Source organism: Crotalus tigris, unplaced genomic scaffold (genome assembly GCF_016545835.1).
Source record: "Crotalus tigris isolate CLP2741 ecotype Arizona unplaced genomic scaffold, ASM1654583v1 scf7180000023774.461318, whole genome shotgun sequence".
In the NCBI taxonomy this organism is placed as follows: Eukaryota; Metazoa; Chordata; class Lepidosauria; order Squamata; family Viperidae; genus Crotalus; species Crotalus tigris.
In genome coordinates, this window is record NW_024100176.1 from 337,100 (window position 1) to 353,025 (window position 15,926).

The 15,926-nt window shown below is 35.7% G+C and overlaps 1 protein-coding gene across 18 annotated transcripts in view; it reads left to right on the forward strand.

Annotated features, from left to right (window-relative positions):
* The window catches only part of INVS (inversin), a 370,054-nt gene that overhangs the window by 290,141 nt on the left and 63,987 nt on the right, over window positions 1-15,926 (forward strand). For 14 of the 18 annotated variants that reach the window (XR_005553994.1, XR_005553995.1, XR_005553996.1 and 11 more), the window contains one exon: window positions 787-1,082. The exons of 3 other annotated variants lie outside the window; for them this stretch is intronic. Coding sequence is in view for 12 of the 15 variants with exons in the window: in XM_039321650.1 (XP_039177584.1) it covers window positions 787-1,082 (296 nt within the window). In the remaining 3 variants the exon portion in view is untranslated. Of the gene's footprint in view, window positions 1-786; window positions 1,324-15,926 lie in introns of those variants that run through there. One more of the 18 variants, XM_039321658.1, reaches the window with a different exon arrangement.

The window sequence follows — 15,926 nt, forward strand, 5'->3', positions numbered from 1 at the left end:
GGGTGCGGCTTCCACTGCTGTAAAGTAAGGTACAGTGAGGTCTGTAATCAAGAAATGACTTAAACCAATACTTTCATTACTGCAGTGAACCATATCTACACTTTGCACAGTGTATAGTAAATATACAATGATGTGCCCTATTTTCATTAATTTTTGTTCCTGAATAAGTTTCAAAGGCAAACCTTTGGATTGTAACCAAAACATTAATTAGAAAAACTGCTTTATATATATAAAGCAAGATTCAATGCCTGTTATAGGTGTGATCTTTGCACTTGAATTACCTTTTCTTCATCTGGAACTGATTACTTGATCTGCTGTTATGATATTTTTAAGCTTTTTATTGCTGCTTCATTATTTATTCTATTGCTTATTTTATTTTCTGTGTACTATGTTTTAATATATTTAAACTTAATGTTTTAATTATTTATTTAAAAACCTAGGGATTTTATATGAGAAGCAGATTTTTTAAACTAAGATCTAAGTTCTTAGTTTATGATAATGTACAGAATTTTCTCAATCTAAATCAATATGCCAAATATTTTATATTAAATATGTAGTTAAATATCCAATGACATCAATGAGATATGTAAGGATTCTTAATTTGATTGGATTAGGTCCTTAGGTTGTTTTACGTGAATAATCTGTGATTAGCAAAAAAAGGGTACAAGTAATATGTGGTTTTGATCTTTTAAAACAATTTCTAACATTTTAAGAACTTTTCAGTGAGAAATTCAAAATAACTCTTATAATCCATTAATTCTTAAATATTATAAATATTGACTGTAGGAAACGAGAAGAAGAAAATAAAAGAAAAGCCTCAGAACAGCAGAAAGAAATGCAGAATTGCAAAGCTACTAAGATCCATATGCAGCAACAGAATTTTCCAGAGACGGAAAGAAATCTTTTGGGAGTTCACACTCCACAGTGCTCTGTTCCACCTGTTAAAAGGCATCCATCTGGCAACATATCACAAAATCAACTAGGAAAAAGCAAGGGAAGCACTGTATTATCAAGCAAAGTGACTATCAAGAACAAAACTCATTCAGTAGAGCTACTTGGTGAAGATCACAAAAGAAAAATGGGTTTGTAAACTCTTTTACCATTTGTCAAGTCCAAAACTAGACTCCTTCCTGAACCATAAAATGGGAGACTGGAAAGGCAATAATCCAGTGCTTTATATTACCATATATACCATAGCCACCTTTGTGCTACTTGATTTGTGCCAAGTAAGCAGCAAATGCATCTTAATTTATGGACGTGCTCAATAGAGGATAGCTATGCTGATCATAGAAAAAGATGTGTTAGTATATAAAAGTATAGAAATAGTGAAGAGAAAAAGGAAAACAAGTCATAGTTTTTGAGGAAGGATTCAAATGATTGGAATAATATATGTAAAAACAGCTAATAAGAAACATAGCTGAGTAAAGATATATCATTGCATATTTTCATCAGGTATATTTCAACAGAGAGGACATGGAAGAAGGCCAAACTAGATGGAATCAAAAGTAGTTCAGATGAGACAAAATTGAGTCAGTTGAGATAAATATTATGCTCCAGGAGTTTGACAATAGTGGGGGGGGGGGGAAGAGAAAAGAATTTGGTGGGTCCTGAAAAAGTTTTATTAAAATGTATATAAAGAAAGACAAAAACTAATACAAACTAACATAAAGGAAGAAAAATGAAAAAGAAAGATGTCAAACAGAAAGAAAAATGCAAAAAAATAAAATTAAAGAAAAGAAAAAGAGAAAAAGATACAAAGAAGTGCCTTACAGTATTCTTCACAGTAGTAATAGCTATATTTTAAACATGATACCATGATGCCCTTCTTTCTATATTTTCTGTCCAATTATCAAAGCTAAAAACAGGCTCAGCTTTTTCATTTTTAATGCAAAAAACTGACAAGAGGTTTTTAGTTGCCAATAAATGTAGATAGTGTCTTTTCTCTAATTAAAGAATTTAACTCACAAGATATGTCAATTTCATTGACTATTTCTTCACAGTGGGTAGTATTGAATCTCTATCTCTATGCATATACTGTAGTATTCTTGTTACAGTAATCATATACTGAAATAATCTTTCAAGGCTTTTTTCTAACTGTTATCAATAGTTAACATCAGTCCTAAAAGGAAAAGTTCTAGCTTAAGTTGAATATTAATCTTTCAAATTCTTTGTAGCAAAATATTATTTGAGTTCAAATTTTTAAAGCTTTTTTTTTACACAACCACCAATTATGAAAGTTAAGATTAGGAAAGAATTTATGATGTAAAGGAATTAGTTAGATGGTTTGGTTTTGGAAGATCTACTATAGGGAATAGAAACATTAATGGACTTTATTTAAATTAAATAACTTTAATATTGAGGTTTTAATAATCAGAAGATAAAAATATTAAGAAAAATATGAAATCGGAATAAATAGAAGTGATGGAGAAAACTGATTTTAAGATTTAGAAAACAGTAAAATATCTGGATATTACTATGGCATGAATTATATGAATTATAATTGAATTATACAGTATTTCAAAATAATTATGTTAAGACATGTTAGGTTAGGAAAAATTAAAATTGTTGTCATTGGGAAGAATCTCTGTGATAAAAATGAATATTTTGCTAAGAACGTTTTTCTTTCAGAAACTATCTCTCTTGAAAACTAATTTATTGTTAATCACTTAAACTAATTATGTATATCATTTAATGGCAAAAAGATGTACAATATCTAAACTTACATGGCAAGGGAAAAAGTAAGAGATAAATATAAAGTGTTACAGGATGCATATAAAACAGGATGACTGGGTTTACTGGATTTGAAACTATATTTCACCACTTGTAATTTGATCTGGATGAAAGAATGGATGTTGTTGGGAAACGAGATGTTTACAGTTAGAAGATCCTGACCTGAGGTTTGGATGCCATAGATATTTATGGTATGATAAAATTAAAATTGATGTGCACTTTAAAAATAATTGTATTAGATATGCCATATTGAGAATATGGAATAAATATAAACTGAAGTTGTGGCTGAAAACAAATTTATGAAAGAGAAATAGCCAGTAAATGCAAATAATTGACATACGGTGAAATATTGGAAAACCATAGGGGAGTTTAAAATCAAATCAATTAATAGCATAAGGATATAGTTGTCAATGCTTTTCTCATTTACAGTTATCAGAAAGTTTCAAAATGCATAAAAAGGAATGGAGTAAAGTAAGACAGAACTTGAAGTACAATTGGACATTGATGATGAACATTCTTTCATTCTTCTTTACCCTTCAAATTTTTATTTGATTCTCTCTCTCTAAAAAAAAGATTTATTCTTCCCATATTTGGGCCGACAAGGTACATCAAAAAACACTCAAGACATTCTCTCTCTATATATAGTCTAAAATATCTGAAAGGGTTAGAATCAGTCCTACTGTGTAAGGAGCAAATTACTGAGCAGTACAGAGAATTGTGGACAGAGAATTAGATTGATCTAATAATAGCATTTAAGATAACATAATTCGGAATGATCAGGATATTTAATAAAAAGTGGAAGTAATACCCTGTTTCCCTGAAAATAAGACCCAAGCAGAAAATAAACCCTAGCTTGGTAGCACCTGGCATGCTCCTGCATAGAGCGGACAATAGAGTATAATATGTTCTAAAGATTCAATTATTCCACATGATAATGAACATGTAACTACTAAAACATACAAACTTTGAATTTGAAACCGGAAGAACAAGTTAAAGAATGTATAATATAGTAGGCTAAGAATTTAAAATGTACAGATGGATCAGTGAAAAAATATGTCGTTAAAAGTGTTAACATTTACATTATTTTGTGATCTTAAAAAGATTTTTTTTATAAAATTATGTATCATTGGTATATGATGCCAGAGAAATAATATAAAATGCATAAAGGCAATTCAAATGTATGTTGAAAATATGAAAAACTTGTGAAGTATCAGGCTTCTATGAACTCCCGAGAGTGGCATGTGATATTGTGGCTGATGATTTTTGTGTTGCTCCAATCGAATTGGTATTATTTGGTGCTGGTGTGTATAGAGATTAAGGATTTGGGATCGTGGCATTTGACTGCCAGCCAGTGTTCATGGATCCTGGTTTTTAACTGATACGATGTTTGTTCCACATAAAATAAGTTGCACTGACATCCCCTAAATTCCGCTGAAGATGTTACCTAGCCTGGAAACCAACCCACAAGCTTGGAGAATAAAACTTCACCTCATTTTACACCCAAGCTACAAATATTCACCACCATTGCAAACATACAAATGTCAGGCCTGCCCCAACCTGATTGCCCCTTAAGAAAGAAAGACCCTCAACTCCGTTGGGTTTGAAGTGATAGACTCTTTTATGAAAGGGTGCTGCTTGCAGTAAAGTCAGGCTAGAACTAAATTTCTCATGCAAAAAAGGAGCTTTCCCCCTCAATCTGTCTCTACCCCTTTGACCAGTCCATTTCCAGCCAATAGGTGGATGTCCATGTGTTTTGGTAACCTTCAGTGTTTGGAGCAATTGGCATTCAATTCCCAAGCATCACTGGTATCTCTTTGTCCTTGAAGACTGGCACAAACTGGTTCAAAGCATCCCTGATCTTCCTCAACTGTCATTCCCCTCCTTCCTATTTTCCAGTGCTATTCCAATACATGTTTATTGCCGATTTGTTCCCTCGCTCCCCCCCACACCTTAGCTATTAATGGAAGGATACTGATGAGGCTTGGAGCTGATGATGGCATACTGCCCCCCTTGACAGAGATGTTAGTCCTGCAGAGGAAACAAAAAAGAGAGGGGAAGGGGAGAGAGCAAGAGAGAAATATAAACCTATTTAGTCATTATTCAACAAGGTTACTCTGGATATTGTTTGTAGAATCTCTTAAGCAATTTAGAAACTTTGATATGTTTTGAGTCTACCCATTTGGTTTTGGAAGGTGGATAGTCTTTCCACACTACTAGATATTGAGTTTTCCCTTTGTACAAGAGTCCAAAATGGCTTTGATTTCAAAGTGCTGCTCCTCAATCATAATCAGGTCAGGAGATAGTTTCATTGCTGGCTGTAGTGAGAAGGTGATTTCCAGTTTCAATAAGCTGTAGTGGAATACCAGATGGACCCATCTAAGGGTTTTTGGAAGCTTGAGCTCAACAGTGTCTAGGTTAATAATTCTTTTAATGGGGAAAGGCCCAATATATTTCAGGCCCAGTTTTTTTGAAAAGTTATCTAGACGGTAGGTACTTGGTAGATAAATAGATTCCCAACTTTAAAGTTTTTTGGGTTTCACACATCTCTTGTCAGCTTCCCTTGCTTCTCCAGGGCTTTCCTTACTATCGGCCAGGTATTTTGCAGTGGGGTGATCTACTCCTTTAAGGAGGCGGTCAGTGGGGTGGCCTGGGGCAATTCAGGGATAGACACAAAGTCCTACCTTGTGGCCACTTAAAAGGAGATGAATCCAGTGCTACTGTGTACTGAGTTGTTGTTAGCAATCTCAGCGAAAGGAAGGAGGTCCGCCTAACTGGGCTGTTGATAATTAATGTAACACCTGAGATATTGCTCCAAGACCCCATTTTCACATTCACAGCCTCCATTAGTTCCACATGATGAGAGGAGCTAAGCCCCTGACTGGTCCCCAAAAGTTTTAAGAACTCTTGCTAAAACCATGAAGTGAACTGGATGCTGCGGTCTGAAATTATTCTCTCTGGGGCTCCATGCTGTATGAAACACCCAAATCATGGTGATTCCTGAATTCTTGAGTAACTCTACTATAAAGTCTATTGAAATCTCTTTCCAAAGGTCTTTGGGGTCAGCCACTGGCTTGCAGAGCCCTGGAATCTTCCCTTGCTGCCTTTTCGTAGAGGCACAGTTAAGGCAGCTAACTGTGGATTTTAGTTTAGCTTGCACTCTGGGGTGACCAGAGCTGCTAGTTGCTGGGAGGGAATAACCAGTCTAACTACCACCGGCTTTGAACTGTAATATTGTGGTAGTCTGGATAGGGCATCTGCTAGGAAGTTCTTCCTCCTGGGAGATATCGCAGGGTGAAATTGAATTCGTTAAAGTATTGAGCCCAGTAGGCTTGTTTGAGAGATAACCTCTATGGGATTTTTAGGGCTTCTTAAGTTCTTGTGCTCTACCTATACCTCAAAAGGGGTTTTCCCCCTTCCAAGAAATGCCTCCAAGTTAAGAGTGCCCACCGCACCGCACATGCCTTCTTTTTTCATACTGCCCACCTATGCTCAGTTTCTGTAAGTTTTTGGAAGTAAAGGCATATAGTTGCAGAATACCCTCCTCATTTTTCTGCAAGAGCACAGCTTCTACCGCGACATCACTTACATCTGCCTGAATCACAAAGGGGGCATTGAGGTCTGTCTGTTTCAGTACTGGTTCTGCTGCAAATAGGTGCTTGACCTCTCAAATGCCGCTTGACATTCCATTGTCTATCTCAGTGGCTGGCTAGGTTTGGGCTTCTTCTCCATTTTTTTCTTTAGTAGGTTGGTGATGAGAGGACTATCTGGCAAATGATGGGATGAATTGGTAGTAAAAGTTGGCAAGCCACAACTTTTTCCATGTACAGGGAGGAGCCCACTCCAGCACTGCCCACACTTTCTCAGAGCCCATTTTTATTCCTTTGTAGAAAATGTGATACTCTAAATAGTCCATTTTAATTTGGTGGAACTTGCATTTGGACAGTTCACATACTGTTGCTCTACAGTTTTTGAGCACAACCCTGACCAATTTTATGTGCTCTGCCATAGTCTCAGTATAGATTAGAATGTCATCCAAATAGAGCCAAATTCCGCTGTATAGGTGTTCATATAGCACTTAGTTTATCAGCTACATGAATACAGCAGGAGCATCCTGCAGTCCGAAGGGGAGAACTTGGAATTGGAATCACCCTAAGAGGCAATTAAATGCTGTTTTCCATTCATCACCTTCCTTGATCCTAACCCAGTAATACTTCTCCTGCAAGTTCAGTTTGGTAAAAATCCTCCCTTTGGCCAAATTGGCTAGCATATCCTTTATCAAAGGCAACTGATAGACATTTTCAATACACGCAGCATTTAGTATAAACTATCCTTCTTTTCCCTGAACAGCACCAAAGAGGCCACCCTTGTTCTGGCAGGCTGTATGAAACCATGCTTTAGTTTTTATCTATGAAGGCTCACCGTTCCTCTAATACTCTAGGGGTCATTGAGCATAGTTTAGCACCCAGTCGATTTCTATGGAGTAGTCAATTGGCTGGTGGGATGGAAGTACGTCCAAACTCTTTTCACTAAAAAAGTCATAAGTCATAATTCTTTAAGGATTCTAGGATCACCTTTGAGGCATTCCTTTGCTACAGCTTCCACCTCTCTTCTTATCTTTGCTCATGGCAGTTTAGGGGCAGGAGTCGCAAGGTTGTTTCCTAATCCCCCTTGTGGATTGGCCTACAGAATTTTTAGCAGCCTCCTTCTCCAGTTCACATAGGGATTCTACATTAGTAGTCATGCCAAATCTAGCATAAGGGGGCTCTCCAAGCCAAGAGCCACAATAAAGCTCAAAGTCTCTGTATGCACCCCCATTCTCATCTCTAATGGTTCAGTGACAAACATTGCTGGGATTCCCACACACACACACACACACACACTGAGCCATCCAGATGGCAGAAAGCCATGAGTACTTTCAGTTGCTTAAATCTCAAACCTAGTTTTTCAACTAGAGCAGGATTAACCAGACATCTGGGGCAGCCCAAGTCCAGGAGGGCCACTAGATTTCCTTTGCGCCCCAAGATGGAACCATCACTTCTATGGGGATAGTTACTGACATGACTGGATGACTTACCAAGGGTCATCATCTGAGTCAGTGTCGCTCTCCATTGAGCCATGATTGGGACAGTCAGAGTTCTCTCGCTATCTCTGGGGGATAGGTGAACTTGATGACCTGCACTCTCTCCAGGATTGTCTCTTATGTTCTTTGGAGAAGAACAAGCCCACAAGGGGAAATCCATGATGCAACATGGTTTAGTTTGGCTAGTAGCAAAATTGTACATCCATGAAAGTCAACAGATAGTGGTCTTACAGAAAAGCCATGACTCCAAAGTTGTGGGACATTTTGGTTTTGTCAAAAACTTACACTTGGTTAAGAACCAATTTTGGTGGTCATCACTAAAGAAAGGGACAGAGTCATGTAGCTAGCTGCCCTAACTGTTCCTCTGCAAAAAGCCCTTAGCTATTGATAATAGGATACCAATGAGGCTTGGAAATGAAGATGGTAGACTGACACATACAATTTTTAAATGATAGAATAGAATAGAATAGAATAGAATAGAATAGAATAGAATAGAATAGAATAGAATAGAATAGAATAGAATAGAATAGAGCTGGAAGGGACCTTGGAGGTCTACTAGTCCAGCCCCCTGCTCAAGCAGGAGAACCTATACCATCTCAGACAAGTAACTGTCTAGTCTCTTTTTAAAAATAGAATAGATTGGTTTGGCATTCATTTTTTAAAACGATAAGCTTTAGTTTTATCAAGTAGTGTCTACAAGTTGATTTTTTATCATTTTCACTTTGTCTTTTTGAGCAACTGCTTTTTGTTTCATCTCTGAGTTTTCCACATGTTCCTTTTATAAATCCAAAATAAGACTTTCCTCATCTGTCTTTTGATTTATTGTTTTTATGTCCCCTGTAATTATTAAGACAACTGATTTCATTTATAAAAAGATTTCTGCATCATTTTTCATATAACTCATATTCTGGCATTTTTAAATCCATTTTCAAGTCCACAATATCTTTTCTCATATCACTTTTATAATCCAACATTTTTTAAAACTCTGAATCCACATTCAGATTCATCTTGGTCTCTGTTTGAGCTAATAAAATATGTTGTTATTCTACATTCTTTGCTATAGTATCAAACAATCTTGTAAATAACTTCCAAATGAGTTGTTCCCAAACAGCCTTAATTTTATTATAATCAAATAGCATTGCTCCATTGTATTAATGTGTCTGTTCTCCTTTAAGAATAACCTTCTTTCTAGTGCCCTATAGCCAGCCTTCAAGTCTATTCATTTTCTAATCAACAAAAGTTTCCCATGGGAGAATTTCTTACAATTAATTCCAGTGACTTCATATACTGTGTCAAGCTTCAAAGAAACTTCATGATGCTTCTGCCATTTCTGTTTCTCAGCTTGTCTACAAATACAGGGGGGGAGGGGAGAAGAATGGAGTGTGCATTTGAAGGTGGGAAGCTGCTAGCCTGAGAACCAAGGTTATCCACGATTTTGTTTTGAGAACTAAAGAGTCTTTCTCATAATAATTGTTTGTAGCTTAATTGATTAATGTGACCTGTACTGTCAGGGGGGAAGTGAGGCTCTGTTTTTATTATACTTATTTGTCGCCAATTGAACCAAAGTTGGTTTTCTATTCATCAGTGCTGATATGGTGTGCTCAATAAGGTTTTGCATTAGCGATTCAAATATCTCAGCTAGGCAATTGGGCAACAAAGTTAAGCAGCTAGGAGCACAAGTAGTGTTCTCGTCAGTGCCCCCAACGAAAGGCCAATACCCATTGAGGGGAAAAATAATTTTAGAATAAAACCACTAGCTAAAGAGTTGGTGTCGCCAACTTTGGTTTCCTGGATCATGGACTAGTTTCCTACATGAGGGACTCTTGGCAAGGGATGGGCTGCTTCTCATGAAAACAGGCAAAAATGTACTAGGAAAGACTGGCCCAACTCATCAGGAGGGCTTTAAACTAAAGCCAGGGGGGGAGGGTGACCAATCTCTAGAATCTCTATAACCAAAACCCAATCACAAATCCCAGAAAACAAAGCAAACAATGAGGTAGGCAGTGATGAAAAGAAAAAAGAAAAACTCCAACAACAACCAGGAGACCCAGGAAACACTCCTATGGACAGCATAAAAATCTTAAAAGCTTATATTCAAACACTCAAAGCTTGGGGAACAAACAGGATGAACTAGAAGCAATAGTACACGAGGGAGGGTATGACATAGTTGGCATAACAGAAACCTGGTGGGATGAAACCCATGAATGGAATGGACTGATGGATACAAATTGTTCAAAAGAAACAGGTCTATAAAAAGAGGAGGGGGAGTTGCAATATATGTAAGAGAACACTACATATCTGCAGAAATGCACATGATCAAAGATAAAATCTCTCCAGAATGTATATGGATCAATATAAAAAAAAAGTGACATTGCCAAAGGTGTATATTACAGGCCACCCAACCAATCAGAAGAATTAGACGAACTCTTTGCCAACCAGTTAACAAATGCATGTAGGAAACATAACACAGTAGTAGTGGGAGACTTCAACTATCCAGATATCAACTGGGAGACAAACTCTGCAGAGAGTGGGAGATCAAACAGATTCCCAACCAACCTAGCCAACAACTTTGTCAGCCAAAAGGTGGAGGAAGGAACTAGATGCAAAGCTATACAGGACTTAATCCTTACAACAGAGAAGAAGTGATAGAGGGAATCAAAATTACTGGAACCTTTAGTGAAAGTGACCATGTCATACTGGAATTTAATATAATACAAACTCTAGCAATAGAAAACAATCCAACCAATGTCCTAACTTCAAAAGAGCTGACTTTAACAAACTCTGAGAGAACCTAGGAAAAATCCCATGGATAAAAATCCTAAAGGGGAAAACAACCCAGGAAGTGTGGGAAACCCTGAAAAATGTGATCATAAAAGCCCAGACCAGCAGAATACCACTGAGAAAGAAAAACAAGAAATCCAAGAAGCCAGCATGGCTGCACAAAGATCTCTCTAACAAACTAAAAAACAAAAAAGACAAATACAAAAAATGGAAAGAGGGGCACATAACCAAGGCCGATTATCAGCAGACAGCCAGAACATGCAAAGATATAATCAGGAAAGGAAAGGCTCAGAACGAACAAAGATTTGCAACAGAAATCAAGGACAATAAAAAAAAGTTTCTTCCAACATATTAACAACAAGAAAAAAATCAAGGAAACTGTAGGCCCACTAGAGAAGATGGCAAGGAAATTAGAGGCAACAGGGAGAAAGCAGAGCTGTTTAACTCATACTTTGTGTCAGTCTTCACACAAAAAGAAATTATAGCCCAACACACCAAAAAACCACTGCAAAAGACATAGTAGAACCAAAAATTAAAATAAAACAAGAAAATGGTAAGAGAACACCTATCCAACCTTAACAAATATAAATCACTGGGACCCAAGAGGCTACATCCCAGAGTCCTGAAGGAGCTGGCAGATGTTGTACTACATCTTTCATAAATCCTGGAGCACTGGGGAAGTACCTGAGGATTGGCAAAGGGCTGACGTAGTCCCCATCTTTAAGAAAGGGGAAAAAAACAGACCCAGGAAACTACAGACCAATCGGTTTAACATCAATACCTGGGAAGATCTTAGAAAAGATAATCAAAAAACAGATCTGCAAACAACTAGAAGCAAACAAAGTCATAACTAGTAGCCAGCACGGGTTTGTTAAAAACAGATCATGCCAAACCAATCTCATCTCATTCTTCGATAAAGTGACTAAACTAGTAGACCAGCATACTTAGATTTCAGTAAAGCATTTGACAAAGTGGACCATAACTTACTCCTTGATAAACTAGGAAAAGATGGAATAGACAACATCACCATCAGATGGATCTGTAGCTGGCTAACAAACCGTACTCAACGAGTAGCCTTCAATGGCACTACATCCACATGGAGAGAAGTAAGCAGTGGGGTACCACAAGGTTCCATCATAGGCCCAGTACGCTTCAATATCTTCATGAATGATTTAGATGAGGGAATTGAATTGTGTCATCTGCACATTTGTCATCAAATGTGCAGATGACACCAAACTGACAGGAGTAGCCAAAACCCCAGAAGACAAACTCAGGATCCAAAAAGATCTTGACAAACTTGAACAATGGGCCCTATCCAGCAAAATGAGTTTCAATGTGGAGAAAAGCAAAGTCTTACATTTAGGCAGAAAAAACCAAAGGTACAAATACAAATTGGGCGAGGCCTGGCTTAAAAACAGTAAGTGAGAGAGGGACCTTGGAGTCCTAGTGGACGATCACTTGACTATGAACCAGCAGTGTGTAGCAACCGCCCAAAAAGTTAATACAATCCTGGGTTGTATAAACAGGGGCATAAAATTAAGATCATGCAATCCAATCTATTTACAATAAACAAACAGCCAGGATACTTCTAAATGGTGATTATACAGAAAGCTTTGACATTCAAAAAGGCACAAGACAAGGCTGTCCATTATCTCCCTTGCTATTCATCTTAACACTGAAAGTACTGGCTAGAAACATCAGACAGGATACGGAAATAAAAGGATTGGAGATAACTGTAGTCAACAAGGATAACAAAAATTATCACGCATATCAATCAAAAGAAAAAAATCAAACATCTTAATAAATTTCAATTTCATTATCTCATTTTGCTAACCATTGATAAAAGTTTTCCCATGTTTTATAATAGACAGAGTCTTCTTTCTCTTTAATCTCTAACGTTAATCTATCAATTTCTGCACATTCTAAAATTTTTCTAATTATAATCTCGTCAGATGGTATATCTTCATTTTTCCAGTATTGTGCAAATGCTATTCTCATGACTGTCAGTATATGTAATATAAAATACTCGTTCTCTTTCCCATAGTTAGATCCTAATATTCCTAGCAGAACAGTTCTGGCCTAAATTTTATATGTGTTTTAGTCATCTTTTCCAGTCATATATGAATCTTAAACCAGTATTTCTTTGCACTTGGGCACACCCACCAGATATGATAGTAAGTGCCTGACTTTTGTTTACACGTCCAACAATTATTTGAAACATCTTTAAACATTTTCGCTAACCTTACTGGTGTCATGTGCCATCTGTAAAACATTTTATACAAATTTTCTTTATATGAAGTTGCTTTAGTCAGTTTAATATTTCTATCCCATAGCTTTTGCCAAGCTTCTAAGTCTATAGAATATCCAAAGTGTTTTGCCCATACTATCATTGTCTCTTTTACTTGTTCTTCTTCCATCTTCCATTTTAGCAGAAATCTATAAAGTTTCTTAATCAAGTTTTCATCTGTTTTCAAAAGTATTTGATCAAATTTTATCTGTTCTTTATAAAATCCCGCTGTCTTTAAGTCTTTCTCATATCTCGTTTTAATTTGTAAGTAATACCACCATGATAAGTCAATTCCTTGTTGTTGTAGGTCTTGTCTGTCTTTGAGTTTTCCGTCATTATCAAGGATATCTTTATAGGTAACCAGTTTATCATAATTAATTAAATTTAGGTAGACAAAAGCTTCCATTGTTGAAAGCCACTCTGGTGTTTTCATATAAACTTTTTGTTTTATTCTCTCCCATTCTAAAAGGAGTACATTCCTTATAGCATGGCGTTGAAAGTATCTGTGTATTTTATTTTTCCTATAACACAGAAAGGCATGCCAGCCCAATTGCAGGTCATACCCCTCTAGGTAGAGCAGTCTTTTGTTTCTCAACATTATCCATTCTTTAATCCACGGTAGAATCACTGCTTGGTAGTAAAGTCTCCAGTCTGGAAGTCCAAATCCTCCACTATCTTTAGCTTCTTGTAACATTTTAGTTTTAATTCGTGCTTTCTTCCCTTGCCATATGAATCTTAATATTGTTGTATTTAAATCATCAAAGAAAGTCTTCCCCAGTTTTACAACAATTGTTTGGAATAAAAAGAATAGTTTCAGTAAAATACTCATTTTCACTGTTGCTATTCTTCCTAACAGTGAAAGGTGGAGGTTTTTCCATTTTTCCAAGTCTAATTTTATTTGTTTCAGGAGTCTTTCATAATTATCTTCTTTTAGTGTCATACATCTTGGTGTAAGATATATGCTTAAATATTTAACTTTTTTGACTATTTACAAATTTGTCTTTTTTGTAAAGTAGGTTTTCTGTTTATCTGTTAAGTTCTTTGTTAATACCTTAATCTTTTCTCTATTTATTTTCAACTCAGCCACTTCTCCAAATTTTTCTATTTTCTGCAACAATTTAGTAGATGTTTCTAATGGCTCCTCCAAGATGAAGACCAAATCATCTGTGAAGGCTTGTAATTTATATTTTTGGTCTTTTATCTCCAATCCTTTTATTTCTGTATCCTGTCTGATGCCAGTACTTCCAGAGTTAAGATGAATAGCAAAGGAGATAATGGATAACCCTGTCTTGTACCTTTTTTAATATCAAAGGTTTCTGTATAATCACCATTTAAAAGTATCCTGGCTGTTTTTTTTATTGTAAATAGATTGGATTGCATTTATAAAATTGTTGCCAAAATTCATTTCTATCAGCTGATGAAACATGAATTGCCAATTTAGGTTATCAAAGGCTTTTTACGCATCAAGAAATATCAATGCCATCTGCTTCCCTGGGTGGTTTTCATAATATTCTAAGACATTTAAGATAGTCCTTCGATTATTTTTTTATTTGCCTTCTGAGTAGGAAACCATTTTGGTCTGTATGGATAACTTCTGTCAAGAATTTCTTCATTCTTTCTGCCAATATTGAGACAAAGATTTTGTAGTCTATGTTTAATAATGATATTGGTCTATATTTTTTTTATTTGTGTGGAATCAGTATTATCTTTAGATATCAAAATGATGTTAGCTTCCATCCATGAATCTGGTATTTTTGTCTCCAGGAAAGTTTCGTTACATAGATCCTTCAAAATCGGGCTTAATATGCCCTATAATGCTATGTAAAACTCTGCAGGAAGTCTGTCTGGACCCAGAGTCTTGTCTCTCTCCCCCTTTTTTATAGCTTCTGTAATTTCCAACATTGATATTTTGCAATTTAATATATTTCAGATGTTCTCTGGAACTTTTGGTAAATTGCTTTCATGTAGGTTTGTATTCCATCTTTGTAAAGAGTCTCATAATAGGTCTTAATAATCTTTTTCATTGGATCATTATGAAAGTGTAACTCTCCTTTAGAGTCTTATAGCTTGTTTATCAGTCTTTTTTCTCTTTCTTTCTTTAGCCTATATGCCAACCATCTTCCCGCTTATTAGCATTTTCAAAAAAGTTCTGCTTAGACCGTTTAATCTACTGTGCCATAATGTCCATCTCAGCCAGGGTTAGCTTATGTTTTATTATCACCATTTGTTTCTTAAGAACTTTCTTTTGTGGATCTTTTTGTAGCTCAAGTTCCAAATTTTTCTCTCAGATTTAACTGTAGTTGTTTCTTTTCTTTATTCTTTTTAGCAATATATGTTATGGCTAAGCCTCTATAGTATGCTTTAGCTGTGTCCCAGACATTTTGGAGGAAGGTTTCTTCTTTCTTGTTTATTTTGAAGAAAAATTCCATTTCCCTTCTCGCTAATTGTAAAAATTCTTTCTCTTTCAATATTGACTTATTCAAAGACCATCTTAATTTTTTCTTAGTGCCTTTCCAAATCATTTTGCCCAAACATTAGTTTCTATCTCGATCTCTTGAATTATCGTTTTCAAGTCAAAGGATGTCCATATCATATCAATTCTAGACCATGATTTGTGCCTATTTGAATAAAATGTATATTGTGATTTTTCTGGGTTCATCTCTCTCCATATATCTTTTATTTTATTAAAAATTTTACAAATTTAATACAATATAACCCAAACTCCTCCCACCCCTTACCCCCTCCTCCACTTCCCAGAGCTGATTACAGGGTAAGAAATAAACAATCATAATCTAACTAACATTATCCATCTGTACTATCAATCAAACCATAACATACTTTAAGTACTTTTCAAAACAAATATTAACAAATTGAAAACAAAAATAGTAATATAATTAAACCATAACACTAAAAATAATATAAATTCAATCATATTAAACTATTAATAATAACCTAAAATCTACTCATAAGCAAGATAATACTTTTCAGTCTCATATTTCTTTTGAATATAATTAATCCATCTTCTCCAGACCAAAATTTTTCTTGTGA